This window comes from Phyllostomus discolor, chromosome 8 (genome assembly GCF_004126475.2).
Source record: "Phyllostomus discolor isolate MPI-MPIP mPhyDis1 chromosome 8, mPhyDis1.pri.v3, whole genome shotgun sequence".
NCBI classification, from domain to species: Eukaryota; Metazoa; Chordata; class Mammalia; order Chiroptera; family Phyllostomidae; genus Phyllostomus; species Phyllostomus discolor.
The window spans coordinates 69,420,844-69,440,566 of record NC_040910.2 but is presented as its reverse complement, the minus strand read 5'-3'; the positions used below and the strand labels follow the sequence as shown (position 1 = coordinate 69,440,566).

Sequence of the window (19,723 nt, the reverse complement as noted above, 5' to 3'; positions counted from 1 at the left end):
GAAAAGGAAACCACATGCCAGTCTCCATTAAGGATTACAAATGTGAAAGTCTTTTTACATCAGCAAAGCAAATTCATAATTAAATTAAAAATTACAATATGCCATCACCAAGTAGAATTTATTCTAGTAGTTTAAGAATAGTTTGATGTAGAAAATCTAATAAAGCTAATAATGTTAATGATTAAAAACAGAATAAATATATGACTAATGCAGCATGGGGGAAATGAATTAAAAACAAAATAAAGTAAGAAAACTATGAATGGAACAATACTGCCTTAACTGCAATATTATTTAAGTTTGGTCTAGTTCTAACCAATGCAATAAGACAAGTTAAAGAAATACATAAGGAATAGAGAGGAGATAAAATTATCATTATTTGCAGATTATTAATAGTCAATTTGGAAAAGTTAAGAGAATCAAATGAAAGATTACTAGAAACAGACAAAGAATTCGCTATGCCAATTAACCATAAAATGAAAAATATCAAGGCATTCCTAAATTCAGTTATAGCTAGGAAGAATTTTTTAAATTATTATTTTTAAATTTCATTAACAATGTCAACAAAATATAAAAATTATCTAGCACAGTCCCTGGCATATAGTAACTTCAGGATAAGCTGCTGAAGGAATGAGTAAAAGGAAACAATACTGTAAAAATGTAAATGCTCTCCAATGTAATCTATAAATATACTATACATCTATTCAAAATCCCATTTGAAGTTCTTTTATAGAAGAGGAGGTGGCAATTTGAGGCATAGCACAAAATTCTTTTTAATAGAGCTATGAAAAATCACTCTAAAAGAGGGAAAAATGAAAAAAATATATAGAAAACCCATGAATAGGTGTAAAAAGGGGGGCATTAAACAATCATTTAATCATTACTAAAAAAAAACTACAAGAGTACAATGCTGGCAGTTACCAACAACTTCATTAGTGCAACAGAAAAGAAGGTCCAGAAGCAATGCAGGTCCCCAGTAGGGGGTGCATGAGAGGCAACCACACACTGATGTTTCTCTCCCTCTTTTTCTTTTCTTTTTATTTTTAAAGATTTTATTTATTTATTTTTAGAGAGGGAAGGGAGGGAGAAAGAGAGCGAGAGAGAGAGAAACATCAATGTGTGGTTGCTGGGGGCCGTGGCCTGCAACCCAGGCATGTGCCCTGACTGGGAATTGAACCTGGGATGCTTTGGTTCGCAGCCCGCACTCAATCCACTGAGCTATGCCAGCCAGGGCAAATAAACAAAATCTTAAAAAATAAAATGAAATTTCAGTGAATGAAATACAGAATATTTCTCATGTAGGGGGAGATAATTAATGATTTAGCAAATGGGGAAAAATTAGGTGTCTGTAATATACCAACATAAAACTCAACTATTATGAAGATTTGTGCTTAAAAAAATAAAAATATAAGAAACTCTTAAGATAGACATCAGAGGTAGACAGCTATCCAAAGACATCAACAAGGCCTGAATATTGATATTGAACTCAGAAACCAATGGTTTGTCTTTACCTGTCTGCTAATGATACAAGTCACAATAATAATTATACTTGTCCTTTGTTTTTTCTATATAACCCAAACTGTTTTTGATAACTGAACATGTATTAGATAACTGTTAATATGCTTTTTATGGCTTATGTAAATATATAAGATGCCAAACACAGAAAATGAGACAGAAGGCAAAATGTGGACCATGATAATTCACAGGACAAACTGACACTGTTTTTTTCACACTGAAGGCGGTGAGACTGGACTGCCCTCCACCCTTCCTTCTGTGGGGAGAATCAGGTCTCCCCTCAGATCCATGGTAACAGCACTGCTCCACCCCCAGTGGTCAACCATATGAGACCACACTCTGCGACCAAAAGGTTGATCAGCCATGCATCCTTCAGACTGATTTATGACCCAAAGGGAGAACTGTGGATAAAAAAAAGCAGTTCTTTGGAAGGTAACCTCACAGAGTGATCTGATCATAAATTACTAACTAGGCAGGTAGGTCATGGTCAATAGTCATGCCCAATAGTCATGCCCAGGCCTATAGTTTCTTTTGTGAAAGGGATTAAGCAAGCCCTGTCCACTGTTCTTGAGCATCTAAGTTAACACACTTTTGAAAATCCAGAAGTAATACTACTGGAAGCAAGTATTAACTCTTAGGAGAGCAAATAATCTTGTTAACTATCCTATAATCCAATCCCCACCTTACTTTCTTCAGTCTTCCTTACATCCATTCCTTAATTTCAAATAAATAAAAAAAAGCTGTAAAACTTATTCTCTAGAGCATTTGATACCTTGCTCTTTGACATATGTTGTCAGTTTGGCTCAAATAAACATAAAAATTCAAAAAAAATTTAGACAATTAAGAAAATTATTTATATAATCTCTGAATGTGAAAGGCCTTTTCCCAATTTTTAAAAAAATTTTTCAATTATAGTTGATATAAGATATTATATTAGTATCAGTTGTGAAAATCCTTTCTAAGCATTAGCTGCCCTTCCTCTATAAGAAAAGACCACAAATAAAATGCTATCAATGAAACAAACAGGAAAGCAAAATATAACCAGAGACACTGAAATAATGAACAATCTGACAGTAACCAGAGAGGAGGGAGGAGAGGGAATCAAAGAACATGTATAAAGGACACATGGGCGAAGCCAAAGGGGGTGGGTTCAAGGGTGGGAGGCGGAGATGGGTGGAGCAAGGGGGCCTGGTGAGGTGAAAAGGGAGACAACTGTACCCAAACAACAATAAAAAGAAAAAGAAAAAAGTACTTATAATTTCAAATAAAATTTAAAAACAAGTACAGATTAAAAAATGTCATTTACAAAATCAAAAGCCAAACTAATAGAAAAATATTTATACCAAATATGCCAGATCAAGGCTTAATACAGTTAAAATATATATACAGAACACTTTAAAGTTAAGAAATAATAAATTAGGTTAAGGACATATATGTATATAGTCAATTCCTAAAGGATGAAATACAAACATCCAAAAAATATACAAAAAGATGTTTAGTAACATAAGGAACAAAAAAAATGTATAGTAAATTACTGTATACTTGCAACTAACAGAGATAAAAGATAATCAGAAATGGTACAGAACTACAATCCCATTATATATGTGTGTGTATATGTATATACATGCATATACATATATACATATGTGTGTGTATGTGTGTACATATTATATTCCCCACCTCAAAAAAAGGCTGTCCTGGAATTTTATACAACCTAAATCCAGAAAGCATACATTGAGGAATCTACTCTAATCTGGGCAATAATCCAGCTACACTGAAAACTCATTTATAATTAGAAATAATCTAATTGCCCAAGAAGATGGTACTGGTTAAATGAATCAGAGATCTAAATGTAAAAAAAATCAAACCATACATTTACTAGAAGAAAACAGGGATAAATTCCTTATAACCCTGCAAAGACAAAGGCTATGAGTGAAAACAGAGAATCAATTAAAGATTGATAGTGAACTTCATTGATAAAAAACAAAACTTTGTCAGGTATCTGACAAAAGATACCATATGCAAAGTTAAACAACATGTGACAAAGGAAAGAAAACAGTTACACTGCATAATAAATAGCTAATCTTGCTAATATATAACAAGCTCTTGAAGACTAAAAGACCAACAATCCAAGAGACGTATGGGCAAAAGACAAGAAGTGAATGAACAGAAGCAATATATATATATTAAAAATAGTGCTTAAGCGTGTGAAACATATACTTCACATGAGTCATAATATCAAAATTCCTAATTAAAACTACTCTGAAATATTACATCTCACTTATCAGACTGGCAACAATTGAGAAGAATGACAAGGCCCCACTGGCCAGCCTATGAAGACACATGCTCTCACACGGTGCTGGCAGGGTGCCCAAAGAGACAGCCCCTGCAGAAGGGAATCTGGCAATAAGGAAAAGAATAAGTCACATTTGCCTTGGTTCTGAGAATTTGCTTGTAAAAGATACTACCACAAATACAAAGGAAAAAACCACAAAGCTATTTATTGCAGCATTATTCATAACAGCAGAGACTGGAAACGGTCTGCATGCCCAACCTTACAAGACAGATGAAATGAACCACGGTACATCTACACAGCAAATACGAGACAGTCCTAATGAATTAATATGGAAAGATTTCTACACATTATTTTTAAAAAGAGCAAGATAGCAAGATTACAAAATCATTTTGTTTAAAAGGAAGAGAAAATACACACACACACATGCTTATTTCTGCAAAAAGTAATACAAGAGGAATAAACTAGAAATTAATGAAAATGGTTACTTACAAGAAGGAGGTGAAAAAGGGGTGAAAAAGTGTGAGATGGGAACAAAACTTTGAGTGTACCTTTGTATATAATTGAGTGTACCTTTGCCTTTTTATCAGTTTAAATGTTTTACATATTTAAAATTAAATCAACAAGGTGGAGGGAAGTAAACCCTAAAAATGAATATAGACAGAAACACAAAAAGAAAGTATAGTATAAGACAAAGAAAAAAATCAATTTTTACATTTTTAAATGTGACATGTAAAAAAAGACCTATTCTTTTGGTGAGAGTGTACACTCAGAGAAATGAGGATACTATCTGGTCCGGCAAAGACATACTATCGGGGGGAAGAATGCCTACCCTAGAATAGACTACAATTGTTAGAAACTTGTAAAGTATAGCAGAGGAAATTAAAGAAATGCCATGCCTCAATTAGCCTCAGTGATTAAGTAGCTCAACTGTTCGGTTGTTATGTCAATCCAACAAACATGAGCATAAAGGCCATCATACATGTACATACATGTCCGTGCACACGCACACACACTCCCTCAGAAATAGAAGGGCTTTCAGACCTCAAAGCTCATACAAGTCACCTCAAGTACTAATTCTCTCCTGGTCTTACCCTGGTTGTATTTTCACCATTTCTTTCATGCTGGGTTCGTTGTTGAATTTTCTCAGCAATCTCTTGTGCAATTTGGCAAGTAGAATCGTATGTGGAGAACCTGTATGAAAGTCATAAGGGGAGGAAAATGTTTAAGTTACTTTAAAAAAATGTCTGCAATATATATTTATATATTATATATATGAATATATACACATATACTTCATGTATATGAAAAAAGCAGGTGATATGAGATATTACATAATTAAGAAAACAGGAAGGAGGTTCATAAGGAAAACTGGGTCCTGGTCCCAGCTTTGCCACATTTCCTCTTTTCCTCTTCCATATTGTCATCTATAAAAAGAATAACTTAGTGGAAGTATCACACTCCCTAACCAAAAATTATACTACAAAGCTACAATAATCAAAACAATATGGTACTGGCAGAAAAACAGATACACAGACCAATGAAACAGAACTGAAAGCCCAGAAGTAAACCCACATGTATGCGGGCAACTAATTTTTGACAAGGGAACCAAAAACATACAATGGAGAAAAGAAAACCTCTTCAATAAATGGTGCTTGGAAAACTGGAAAGCCACATGCATAAGAATAAAACTACACTGCTATTTAATACCATACACAAAAATTAACACAAAATGGATCAAAGACTTAAATATAAGGCCTGAAACAATGAAATACATGAAGAAAACTAAACTTATAGTACTAAACTTATGAACCTCAGGCTCAGAGAAGATTTTATGAATTTGACCCCAATGGAAGGGAAGTAAAAGCAAAAATAAATAAATGGGACTATATCAAACTAAAAAGCTTCTGCACAGCAAAAAAAGTCCATCGAGAAAACAAAAGACAACCAATCCAATGGGAGAAGATATTTGCAAACAATACCTCCAATAAGAGGCTACTATCTAAAATACATCAAGAACTCACTCACACACTCAACAACAAAAACAAATAATCCAATTTAAAAAAATGAGCAGAGGAGATGAACAGACACTTCCCAAGACAAAGGCAGAGAGATATATGAAAAGATGCTCAACTTCACTTGGTATAAGGAAAGTGCAAATCAAAACCACAATGAGATAGTCCTTTACACATGTTAGAATGTCTATTATCAACAAGACAAGTAGTAAGTGTTGAAGAGGATGTGAAGAAAAAGGAACCCTCATTCACAGTGTGCAGGTGGGAATGTAAACTGGTACAGCCACTACGGAAAGCAATATGAAGGTTCCTCAAAAAAGAATAGAACTACCATATAATCCAGAAGTTCCTCTTGTAGGTATCTACCTGAAAAATTTGAAAACATTTATAAAGATATATGTATCCCTAGCCCTGGCTGGCATAGCTCAGTGGATGGAGTGCAGGCTGCAAACCAAAGTGTCACAGGTTCAATTCCCAGTCAGGGCACATGCCTGGGTTGCAGGCCACGGCTCCCAGCAACCGCACATTGATGTTTCTCTCTCTCTCTTTCTCCCTCCCTTCCCTCTCTAAAAATAAATAAATAAATCTTTTTTAAAAAAGATATATGTATCCTTATGTTCAGTGCAACATTATTCATGGTTGCCAAGACATAAAAACAAACTCAGCATTGTTCAATGAGTAACTGGCTAAAGCTGTGGTACATCTACACAATGGAACACTACTCAGCCCTAAGAAAAGATGAAATACTGGCATCAGTGACAACATGGATCAGTCCTGAGACTATCATTATAAGAGAAGTCATATGGAAAAGGACAAAAACAATGATTCCACTCACATGTGGGATGTGAACCAGAAAGCAACAAATGAACAAATAAAACAAACAAAAACACTCAGAGTCAACACTATGGTGGTAACCAGAGGGGAAGGGGAGTTATGGGGAGATTGAAGAGACTAAAGGGGTCAGATATATGTTGAGGGAAGACCACCTGACTTTGGATGGTGATCATACTATGCAATATACATATGATATATTATAGAATTAATTGTACACTTAAAAGTTACATAATCATATTAATGAATATCACCCCAATAAATTTAATTTTGAACATTTTTTGAGAGGGATCCAAAACGGTGGCAGAGTAGGTGGAAAGTACACTCGCTTCCTCCCAGGACTAAACTGGTATTACAACTAAAATATAGAACAATCAGCCTGAATAACCAACTGAAGACTAGCTGAACAAAAGTCTTGTAACCAAGGATCTACAGAAGAAGCCACATTGAGACTGCTAGGAAAGGTGGAAACTCGAAAAGGGCTGGCCCTGCTCCTTTAAGCACAAGCTGAGATTCCAGAGGAGTATCTCAGCTGCAAAGGTTCCCCTTGAGGAGCATGGGGCCTCAACCTCACACTGGGCTCCTCAGCCCAGAGCACTGAAGCTGAGAAGAGGCATGCATAAACACCTGGCTGTGAAAATTAGCAGAGATCTGCCAGGGAGAGAAAGGAGTCTGCTAGAGAAACAGCTGCCCACTTAAAGGGCCAGCACACAAAATCTTGTTCGCAGTCATTCACCCTGGAATCCCATGGAGGGAGGGCAGAGCACACTAGATTTGTGTGAAGCAGGACTGGGTTGTGTGGCTCTGGGGAGAGAGCTGAAAGGACAGCTGCCAGGATCTCTGTGCTGAGTCCCTCTCCCAGCCCGCAGAGGCCACCTTCCAAGAGTGGAGTGGAGCACTCCCCTCCTTATGGCATCAGCCTGAGGGAAGGCAACAGCCACACCCTCTGGACTCCCTGTTGTCCCAGCCAGCTGAGCTCTCACCCTGCTGAGGAGGCAGCTGTCCGGACCTGGGTGTAGAGGTCTGGGCAGACTCAGGGACTGAGTAGCGTGGTTCTGCGGTGAAGGCCATTCCACCCACTTCCCTGTAAACCTGTCCAGTGCCTCCCCTCGTGGGAGATCCACTAGCCTCACCCTCCCAACTCCTGATAGCAAGGGATGGGGTAGGCGCAGGAGAAGGGGATGGGCCAGTTCCCCAGGAGGTCTGGGAAGAATCCAGGACAGACTAAGTTGTGTGGCTCTGGAGCAAGGACCACACTCCACCCACCTTCCCCAAAGCTGACCAGCGCCTCCCACTCACTGAAGATCCACTAATGCCTACCTCTCCCTGCACAACTCCTGGAAGCCCTGCCATGTTGAGCTCAGGCTCCAGAAAGAATCTGAAACAAACTGAGCTGTGTGGCTCTAAGACAGGGGCCATTTTTCCCTTGCACATCGAACCAGTGCAGAACCCTCCTTCACATAGCCAAATCTTGGTCTGTTTGGCCTTGATAAACTGTGCTGGCCTCATCCCGATGACTCCCGAGACCCCACCCACCACAAAGGTCTGTGAGCACCCAGTGAGTGGCAGCTAGATTTGGTACACTGGCACATCGGTTGAGTGGCCTCAGACCTAGTGCTGGCATCAAGTTTGAACCTCTATCAATCCAGTGAACACCACTCACCCCTACCTAGTGACTCACTGAGAACCTATCCCATGCAACTCAAGTACTGCCAGAGGCCCTTTCAGTGACTGAGCCTAACAGGCAGCCAGCAGGCAGACACAGGTGGAAATGGATTCTGGGGTGCCTGGGTCTTCTGAAGACCTGTTCTCGGGCTTGGTGGTGGTGGAAGTCAGCCTTGTTGTGCAACTTGGTACTTTTCCCACACACCTAGGCCTAGCAGAAGCAGCCACAAACTGGGGATCACTTTCTAGCTCCAAACAGATGTCTCATGGCCAGTCCCAGGCAGCATCAGACATTGACCCACACCAGAGTTCCTCCCAAGAGGCCCCAGAACCAACAAACCCAGTAGCCAGCTTTAGACAACATCAGAGCAGAATGGAATTAGCCTCACTAGTGGCATACACAAAGAAAGATTTCAGCAGGCACCAGACTCAGCTGAGGCAAACTCCACTTTCTGTGGTCAGCACCTACACAGCAGCTCTTACACTGTGGTGGGGTTTGAACCTCAGTCAGCCAGCCTGAGGGTCAACCGCACATGTGAACAAGCCAATAGCAATCAAGACTCAATTACAACAGGAGGGCTCACATAACCCACACAGGAGACATTCCTGGAGAACCCAGCTCAGGTGATTAAGGATACTATGCCACAGGGTCCAAAGGGACACCTACTACATAAGGCCAACTTACCAAGAGTGGGAAGCACAGCAGATCTACCTGATACACAGAGACATACACAAAGGGGCAGCCAAAAGGGGGAGACAAAGAATCATGCCCCAAATGAAAGAACAGAAGAAATCTCCAGAAAAAGAGCTAAATGAAATGGAGCCAAGTAATTACCGGAGTTCAAAACAATGGTTGTAAGAATGCTCAAGAAACTTTAGGTGAGAACTCCAACAGCATGAAAAAGGGCATAGAAACCATAAAAAAGAATGAGTCAGAAATAAATAATGCAATATCTGAAATGGAGAATATACTAGAAGAAGTCAATATCGGATTAGATGAAGCAGCGGATAAAATCAGTGATTTGGAAAACAAGATAGCAGCAAAAAGTAAAAAGAATTTTTAAAAATGAGTACAGTTTAAGGGACCTTTGGGACAAGATGAAGCATAACAACATCCACATCACAGGGGTACCAGGAGAGAAGAGAGAACAAGGGGTTGAGAACCTTTTTAAAGAAATAATGCCTGAAAACTTCCCTAACCTGGTGGGGAAATAAAAAAGACACACAAGTCCAGGAAATGCAAGGAGTCAAACAAGAAAAATGCAAAGAGGACCACACAAGGGCACATTATAATTAAAATGGCAAAAGTTAATGACAAAGAGAGATAATCTTTTTTATTGTTCAATAACGAGAGAATCTTAAAAGCATCAAGAAAAAGACAATTAGTGACCTACAAGGGGTGAGACTGTCACCTGATCTCTCAACAGAAACATTTCAGGCCAGAAAAGAGTGGCATAAAATATTCAAAGTGATGAATATTCAAAGCAAGGATATACAAACAAAACTACTTTACCCAGCAAGGCTATCATTTAAAATTAAAGGAGAAATAAAGGGCTTCCCAGACGAGAAAAAGCTAAAGGAATTCATTACCACCAAACCAGTATTACAAGAAATATTAAAAGATGTTTCTGAAAAAGAAAAATAAAAAAAGAGGAACATAGTTATGAAGAATAAAATGGCAATTAATCTGCAGTTACCAATAATAACTTAAAATGTCAACGAATTAAATATTCCAATCAAAAGGCAAAGGGTAGCTGAATGGGTAAGAAAACAAAATGTGTGTGTGTGTGTGTGTGTGTGTGTGTGTACTGTCTGCAAGAGACATACTTCAGAAATAAAGATGTACACAGAATAAAAAGGATATAAAAAGATATTTCATGCAAATAGAAATAAAAAAATGTTAGGGTAGCAATACTTAAAACAGACAAAATGGACTTTAAAACAAAGGCTGTAACTTTTAGAAAGGCAATAATAAGAGACAAAGAAGGACACTACATAATGACAAAGGGACCCAAAAGAGAATATAACTCTTGTAAATATTTATACACCCAAAACATGGGACCACCTAAGGTAGATAAAGCAAATCTTAGTGAGCATAAAAGGAGAGAGCAACAGTAACACAGTCATAGCAGGGGATTCCTTCACTTCACTAACATCAATGGATAGATCTTCCAGACAGAAAATCAACAAGGCAACAGTGGCCTTAAATGACACACCGGCAGGATAAAATGAAGGATAAAAATCACATGATCATATCGATAGTGCAGAAAAAGCATCTGATAAAACCCAGCACCCAAGTATGATAAAAAAAAAAAAACCCTCTCAACACAATGGGAATAGAGAAAACATACCTCAATGTAATAAAGTCCATATATGACAAACCAACAGACATCATCATTCTCCATGGGCAAACTCTGCAAGTGTCCCCTTAAGATGAGGAACAGGGATGCCTACTGTCACAATTCTTATTCACATAGCACTAAAATTCCTAGTCACAGCAATCCAACAAGAAGTAAAAGGCATACAAATTGGAAAGGAAGAAATAAAACTGTCATTATTTGCAGATTACATGATACTGTATAGAGAGAATCCTAAAGATTCCACCAAAACAACAACAAAACCCTATTAGAACTGATAAATGAATTCAGTAAAGTAGCAGGATACAATATAAATATCCAGAAATCAGTAGCATTTTTATACGCCAATAATGAACTCTCAGAAAGAGAAACTAAGAAAACAATCCCATTTACAATTGCATAAACAATCTAGAAATAAATGTAACCAAGGATGTAAAAGACATGTACTTGAAAAATTATAAGACGTTGAAGAAAGAAATAGAAGAAGATACAAACAGGAGGAAGCATATACCTTGTTTGTGGATAGGAAAAATTAACATCAAAATGTCCATACTACCCAAAGCAATCTACAGATTTAATGCAATTCCTGTGAAGATACCAATGGTGTCTAAAATAAATATCCCCAAAATTGATATGGAACTACAAGATTCCAAATAGCCTCAGCAATCTTGAGAAAGATGAAGAAAGTTGGAAGTATCATGCTAACCCATATCAAACTATACTATAAGGCCACAGTAATCAAAACAGCATGGAAATGGCATAAAAACAGACATAGATCAACAGAACAGAGAATCCAGAAATAAACCCACACTTTTATGGTCAGTTAATATCTGACAAAGGAGGTAAGAACATACAATGGGGAAAAGACAGTCTATTCAATAAATGGTGTTGGAAAAACTGGACAGATACGTGCAAAAAAATGAAATTAGACCACCTTCTTACACTATACAAAAGAATAAACCTAAAATTGATTAAAGACTTAAATGTAAAACTCAAAACCATAAAAATGCTATAAGAAAACATAATAAAATCTCAAACATTTTTCTTAGTAATATTTTTCTGATATTTCTCCTTGGGCAAGGGAAACAAAAGAAAAAATAAACAAATAGGACTATATCAAACTAAAAAGGGTTTGCACATCAAAGAAAACCATTAACAAAATGAAAAGATAACCCAATGAATGGGAGAATACATTCACTAATGATATATCTAATAAAAGGTTAATATCCAAAATTTATAAAGAACTTATTCAACTCAACACCAAAAAAACAAAGAATCCAGTTAAAAAGTGGGCAAAGGACCTGAATAGACACTTCTCCAAAGAGGCCATACAGATGGCCAATAGATATGTGAAAAGATGCTCAATGTTACTAACCAACACAAAAATGCAAATTAAAAAAACAATGAAATATCACCTCATACCTGTCAGAATGGCCATCATCAACAAATCAACAGACAAGTGCTGGTGAGGATGTGGAGAAAAGGAAACCCACATGCACTGTCGGTGGGAATGCAGACATTGTGGGAAATAGTATGGAGTGGCTTCAAAAAATTAAAACCGGAACTGCTTTATGACACAGTGATTCCACTTCTGGGAGCATATCCAAAGAAAACAAAACACTAATTCAAAAGAATATATGCACCCCTATGCTCACTGCAGCATTATTTACAACAGCCAAGATTTGGAAGCAGCCCAAGTGCCCATCAGTAGATGCGTGCATGAAAAAGCTGTGGTGCATTTATACAATGGAATACTACTTGGGTATAAAAAAGGGAAATCTTACTGCTTTCAACAGCATGAATAGACCTGGAGGGTATTATGCTAAGTGAAATAAGCCAATCAGAGAAAGACACGTACCATACGATTTCACTTATATGTGGAATCTAATGAACAAAATATACTAATGTACAAAACAGAATCAGACTCATAGATACAGGGAAACAGACTGCCAGCTGTCAGAGAGAAGGGGGGTTGGGGAGCTGGGTGAAAAAGGTAAAGGAATTAAGAAAAAAAACCCTCGTGGACACAGACAACAGTGATGACCAGAGGGTAAAGGGGGTGAGGGGAGGTAGGTGAGGGTAAAGGGAAGACAAACAGTGATGGCAGGAAACTTGACTTTGGATGGTGAGCACACAGTACAATATACAGATGATGTATTATAGAATTGTACACCTGAAACCTATATAATTTTATTAATCAGTATCATCCCAATAAATTCAATAAATATAATTTTTTAAGAGGAGCTTAGCAGGAGGTTTTTTTTAAATATAATTTTTTAAAGAGGAGCTCAGGCCTGCCTCTGAGGTTCCAGAAGATACATATGAAAATCAATAATATGGTATGACACACCTCCCGCCAAATGTGGGGTATAAATAGTAAGTATTTCTGGAGTTCTGAAGTGAGAGAAATGACTGTCCTGGAGGCACTCAGACCTGACAGGACTAGGCCAAAGGTTACATCTTGGGCTGAGGTACCAGCTTAAAGCAAGCCTCTTATTCTGACAGAAGGGAGGAGCATATTTTAGTTGTGGCAAAAGGCAGAAGAGCAAGCAAAGACAAAAGGAACAACAACTGCCTGGCACATTCAGCTGCATGGTAGCCCTGGGAAGGAAGGGAAAGTATAAAATGACAAAGAGGAGAAGCAGCTAGTTTCTGAAGAGCCTTGAACACCAGTCTAATCAGTTGTACACATAAAGCAAGGTCATGATGAGGTTAAATGAAATGCTGAAGGGCAAAATCCTGGAGGGTCTTGCCCCAATCCCCATGTTCTCACTTTAGCCATAAAGAGCTATGGTTCTGAAACTTGGCTACATATTGAAATAACTGGGGAATCTTAAACACACACACACACCCCAGATTCCTGGCCCCCACCCCAGAGCATTGTGATTAAATCAGTATGGGGTTTGACCTGGACAGGAAGGCTTGTGAAAGCTCCCACGTGGTTCCAATCTGTAGCAAAGTGTGGAAATCACTGGCCTGGCAGTAATAGGCAACCCCATCACGGTATCCAACATACAAGTGCCTCAAGTACTAGTTCAGGAAAATTTATCTGAACTCCACAGTTCAGAGAAACTTGTTGGGAAGGAGAGAAAAGTGGAGGGAGACTAATGGAAGGCTTCTCAAGCTATTCATAGGCTATAAGGAATTGGCCTACAGCAGAAACAGACAGCATAAGAAAGATTTAAAAGAAAAAAAAAACCCACAAAGGAGATTAGTGAATAATCTGATGCTTTAATAAGTGAAGGAAAAGTAGATGATTAGTTTTCAGGCCCTAAGTGATGCTGTGACAGAGACTGAGGAACGGGAAAAGGGAAAACGAGAGAAATTTCCACACCATGAACTGGGCCTCCTTCTAGCACAAAAATACTGAATGCATAGTTAAATTGATACACACACACACACACACACACACACACACACAATATTTACATTAAAATACACTTAGAAAAAAAGACATAAAGAACAGAGATGAAACATATTGATAATTCCAGAAACTAGATTATGAATATAAAGTGGCTCATCATACTACTCCACTGAGTAAACATTTTTTACCTTTCATAATACAATTTTTAAAAAGTAAACAGAGAGGAATTCCAGCCAAGATGGAGGCATAGGTAGATACAGTTTGCCTTCTTGCATAACCAAAAGAAGGACAACAACAAATTTAAAAAACAAAAAATAATCAGACCTGCCAGAAAATCAAACTGTATGGAAGTCCGACAACCAAGGAGTTAAAAAAGCAGCATTCATCCAGACTGGGAGGAGGGGCCAGGACCGACAGCCAGGTGGAGAGATCTTGTGGCAAGGTTGTCAAGGCTGTGGCTGGAGGAGCAGGTGGTCCCACATTTACATGTGGATAAACAGGGAGGAGCAACTGGAGACCTCGACCCAGGGTTCCAGCTCTGGGAAATAAAGCCTCAAAACCTTTGATTGTTAAAACCTGTGGGGGTTGAGATGGTAGCAGGAGAAACTCCCAACCTCACAGGAAAATCCATTGGAGAGAACCACAGGGTCCTAGAATACACACAAACCCACCCACCCAGGAATCAGCACCCGAAGGGTCCAATTTGCTTGTGGGTAGCAGGGGAAGTGACTGACAACCAGCTGAGAGGCAAGTAAGCAGCACTGTTACCTAGGACCCCTCCCCCACATACAGTGTCACAACACAGCAACATGGGTTGCTCCACCTGGAGAATACCTAAGGCTCTGCCCCTTACTACTAACAGGCTCACTGAAACAAAGAAATACGGCCCAAATGAAAGAACAGATCAAAGCTCCAAAAATAGAACTAAGCAACAAAGAGATAGCCAACCTATCGAATGCACAGTTCAAAACACTGGTAATCAGGATGTTCACAGAAATGGTTGAGTATGGTCACAAAATAGAGAAGGAGGTGAAGGCTAAGCAAAGTGAAATAAAGGAAAATGTATGGGGAACAAACAGTGAAGGGAAGGAAATTGCGTCTCAAATCAACAATTTGGAGCAGAAGAAATAAATATTCAACCAGAACAGAATGAAGAAACAAGAATTCAAAAAAAAATGAGGAGAGGCTTAGGAACCTCCAGGACAACTTTAAACGTTCCAACAAACGTTCCTCTGGCACCCGAATCACAGGGGTGCCAGAGGAAGAAGAGGAAGATCAAGAAATTGAAAACTTATTTGAAAAAAAAAATAAAGAACTTCCCTAATCTGGGAAAGGAAATAGACTTCCAGGAAGACCAGGAAGCTCAGATAGTCCCAAAGAAGGTGAGCCCAAGGAAGAACACACCAAGGCACATCATAATTACATTACCCAAGATTAAAAATAAGGAGAGAATCTTAAAAGCAGCAAGAGGAAAGGAAACAGTTACCCACAAAGGAGTTCCCATTAGACTATCAGCTGATTTCTCAAAAGAAACCTTACAGGCCAGAAGGGGCTGGAAAGACGTATTCCAAGTCATGAAAGGCAAGGACCTACATCCAAGATTACTCTATCCAGCAAAGCTATAATTTAGAATGGGAAGGCAGATAAAGTGCTTCTCAGATAAGGTCAACTTAAAGGAGTTCATCATCATCAAGCCCTATTATATGAAATGTTAAAGGGACTTATCTAAGAAAAAGAAGATCAAAATTATGAACAGTAAAATGACAACTCACAACTATCAACAACTGAACCTAAAAACAAAACAAAAATGAACTAAGCAAACAACTAGAACAGGAACAAAATCACAGAAATTGAGATCACATGGAGGGTTATCAGCAGGGAGGATGAGGGGAAATAGCAGAAAAGGTACAGGGAATAAGAAGCATAAATGGAGAAGGCAAAGAACCTATATGTATGACCCATGGACATGAACTAAGGTGGGGGAACATTGGTGGGGGAGGGAGGTGCAGGGCAGAGGAGAATAAAGGGGAAAAAAATGCCACAACTGTAATAGCATAATCAATAAAATATATTTTAAAAAAGAGATGAAAAAGTCCAATGTTCACTAATTCCTCTTTTTTGTATTATCAAGAGCCTCAAAAAATAAGTAAGTTCAACAAGAATATAAAACTATTAAGATTTAACTGTAATGTTTCTAGAAATGGTATATCATCAACAAATAAGTTGCCCCAGCAGTGAAGCCAATTAACTTTATTAGCACGGAGTTCAGAGATAATAATTACTCACTACTATTAAACAGTGAGCTTACCACTTACTGTGATACGCCATTTAAGTCCTAAACATTAGAACACTACTCAAGAGCAAAGCGTCATTGACCTATGATTTTTAATAGCACGAAGGCAAAGCTACAGTCAAGTCTGTTTTTATAGGTTTTTCAAAGTCCCATTCCATACTCCTCTCTACCCTCCAGATCAGCAACCCATTTTGCAAAGTAAACCCATGGTAGCACAGCCAAGTTCCCCCACTGCTTTTTTCAATGGTCAAATGGGAAAGCCACTGAATCAAGCTACTTGATAGTAACAGGAACAATTATAAATGTTTTTTCAACATTAGCTATGGAAGAGGCTTGGGGTCCAGTGATAGTTTCCACCAATCTAAATGGATAACCTGGGGCCTCTCCCTTACTTCTGAACTTTATATCCTACCTTACATGTAATGTGAGGGAGTTAGCTTCCAGGAAACAGACAGCAACTTAGCAATATCTTACCAAGGGCCTTAAAAATGTTCACCCCTTGGATCCAATAGTTTCACTTCTCAGAAGTATACCAAGGAAATAAGAGATGGAATAAAGATGTAGTCTTTATAATAATTAAAAACAAAACAAAAATACCCTAATATTACAGACATACAAAAAAAGAGGATAATTAAATAAAATATGGTTATTCCTGGCATTATTATGCACCATAAAAATGTGTTGTCAGTGCTCTTCCTCCCCCACAGGCACCCATCTCCTAAACCCTAAGGGACCCCACTAGACTTGCAACCAGGGGAGCAATGGGCAGTATTGTCCAGGGCTAATCCCCTGAGCCTGTCTCAGGCCCTTTTCTCTGACTTCCCTATGAGCCAAAGTGGCCCAAACTAGTCTCTCTTCTGTTGCTTCTTCTGTCCTAAGTCCTTCCTTGTTTCACTGTGCCCAGCGTTAATAAACGTACTCTCAAAATCAGAAAAAAAGTATTGTTAGTAAATATTAATATGGAGAAACATTCCCTGTTTTGTAAACATATACATTCATATATACATTAAAGTAATAGATTCATCTTAAAAATCAATAATGGTTATTATTCCAAATGATAGAGTTAAAGATGTCAATTTTTCTCCTCTGCAAATATTCAGTATTTTCTAAATTTTCTATCAGGGTGTATAAAATTGTTAAAAGTAGGTGGAAAAATTAATGTTAAATCAATTAAGCCATTGGCCCAGATGGCTTAGATCTCAGGGACTGCTAACTTTTGTCTTGCAATCCATTCCCCTAATGTCCAGACTTAAGCAATGATAAACTACCTTAGAAATGCCAACATAAGACGTGTATTCCAACAAGCACTTTATAGAACTATAATGTTTTTCATTATTTTTTAAAAGGCTCAAGTCCGATATGTTAAAGCAGTATGTTCCTTGGGAGTGGAACTTGTGTTTTTCATCATTCAGTCCTTGGAGATTTAATTGTTGAATAAATTAAACAGCTATTTTACTGCAACAGTTGTTGCTGTAGAAAGTCTTCATGATATTGACTCAGGTAAGGGTCAAATACATTATACACGAATGCATAATTTCCCTCCCAGACTCCTATAAGTGTCTTGAAGGACCCACAAGACGTAGATACTAGTGCCAAGTGGTTACTAATAGGCTGGTGACCATGGATTCTGAACCTGGGTTTCCCCGCCTGTGAAATAAGGGGATTCGCCAGATGGGCAGGTATTCCACAAAAAGGTTACTTCTACTTCACTTTCACAGGAGTCCAGGGAAGTCAGCTCCACAACCAGGACAAGCGGAAAATCCCGTTGGCGAGATGCAGCCCAGAGGGGTTAGAGGACTGTTCAGATTTCAGCACTAGCCCTCCGTTCCCCAGGGTTCACCAGGTCTCCGCCCCCGGCTACCCCTGCGAACACCGAGGATAGCGGGATGCGGCAGTGTCACAGTCAGCAAGGGAAGGGTCCTAGCTCCCCTCCTCTCATCCCGAAAGGCCTTCCGCTTCCATGCCCAACGATCGGCTGCTTCCGGAAAACCCGGCCACTACCCCAAAGACCTTGGGCGCACTGCCGCGTACACCCCGAACTCACCAGGGGTCCGGAGCCATAGTGCAGCCTCCTCCCGCTTCTCGGATACTTCCTGCTCTCAGCAGCTGACTACGGCGGCCCGCGCGGCTCATACCCCGCGGCTCGACCCGAACGCGACCGGAACAAGGAATTAGCAAAGGGAATATACTCATACACTAGGTCCCCCAAACTATGATAAAGAAAAGTGTTCCCCTGGGGAACAGTAGGTTGGATCACAATCTGCTTCCGCTAAGAGACGCGAACAGCTGGTTCAAAATTATTGAACATAATTTAAGCATTTTACCTGGAAGTAGGAGCGTCCCAAAACCTGTAACAGTTAACAGAAAATTTTACCCTGCTTAAAACAAAAATGATGTTACTGGTCATTGCACAACAGTACAAATTACTAAAACTCACTTTAAGTGAATTTTATGATATACAAATTACATCTCAATAATGCTTTAAAAGTTCTTTATCTAGCTTCAAACAATAGACCTGAAGATGTATTAATTACATATTATTTTTATGGCAAGTCATTCAATCAAAAGAAATCCTGTATTTGATTAATTTTTACATGCCATTAGGTGCTTGATTATATAGTTACCAAAAAGATCGCAGACTCATTACATGGGGGAAGAAATAATTTGTTCTGTGCATTTGGTGCTCCTTAAATTTCCACAGAAATAGGAAAAAGAAACCCTCTTTCTGTTTGCAAAAGAGCATGAATACGAATTTGAAATCCGCAGGCTAGCTTTAGCGCGGGCGTGGATCTGATGCGCACGCGCACGTCCGTTACCATAACGACCAAAGACGCCGCAAGTCTGGAGCTCCAAAGTGAGAGATGTCTCTCCAGGTGATGGAAAACCAAATTGCGCCTAACACGAACACCGAGGTGGCCGAACTGGAGCTAGAGGCTGTGATCGGCTTCAATGGTGAGGCCAAGAGCATGTTTGGGCTGGGTGGTTTGGGAGAAGATGTAGTGAACGGACACTACAGCTTCTCCTGCACCGAAGCCTCAGGGTCACTTCCTCGCTCCACGTCTCAGTGAGCGGAATGGTTATTGCTAGCACCTAAAGGGACCAAATGCCTCTTCACCGGGCCCTGGGGATGAGTAAGGGTGGTTGTAACCCTTCTCCCACAGGTCAGCCCTCCCAGGTTCCAAGCCCCATGCAGCCCGCAAAGCTGCCCGCCCCTCGATTATCACTGGACTACTGAGTCCATGATGGCCCCTGAGACCAACTAACTTACAACATCCCAGCTGATGTATTTATTTATAAGAAAGGGTTGGGAAGGGAACATGTGCTTGAGCAACCGCTTCAGGGGATGATCTTGGTGCCCTAACGCGAAAGGATTCTAATTGTAAGGACTTCAGA

At 39.1% G+C, this 19,723-nt stretch overlaps 2 protein-coding genes across 5 annotated transcripts in view; one reads left to right on the top strand and one right to left on the bottom strand.

The window, feature by feature from the left end:
- STX8 (syntaxin 8) overlaps positions 1–18,543 on the bottom strand; it is a 242,609-nt gene extending 224,066 nt beyond the window's left edge. For both annotated transcript variants that reach the window (XM_028534387.2, XM_036033004.1), the window contains exons 1-2: positions 18,375–18,543; positions 4,900–4,999 (exon numbers count right to left, since the gene is read on the bottom strand). In XM_028534387.2, coding sequence (XP_028390188.1) covers positions 4,900–4,999; positions 18,375–18,523 — 249 coding nt within the window. In that variant the 5' untranslated portion in view covers positions 18,524–18,543. The remainder of the gene's footprint in view (positions 1–4,899; positions 5,000–18,374) is intronic.
- Positions 18,544–19,133: 590 nt separating this feature from the next.
- The window catches only part of CFAP52 (cilia and flagella associated protein 52), a 34,002-nt gene continuing 33,412 nt past the window's right edge, over positions 19,134–19,723 (top strand). For 2 of the 3 annotated variants that reach the window (XM_036032999.1, XM_028534385.2), the window contains exon 1: positions 19,134–19,282. In XM_036032999.1, coding sequence (XP_035888892.1) covers positions 19,192–19,282 — 91 coding nt within the window. In that variant the 5' untranslated portion in view covers positions 19,134–19,191. The remainder of the gene's footprint in view (positions 19,283–19,723) is intronic. The other variant, XM_036033000.1, reaches the window with a different exon arrangement.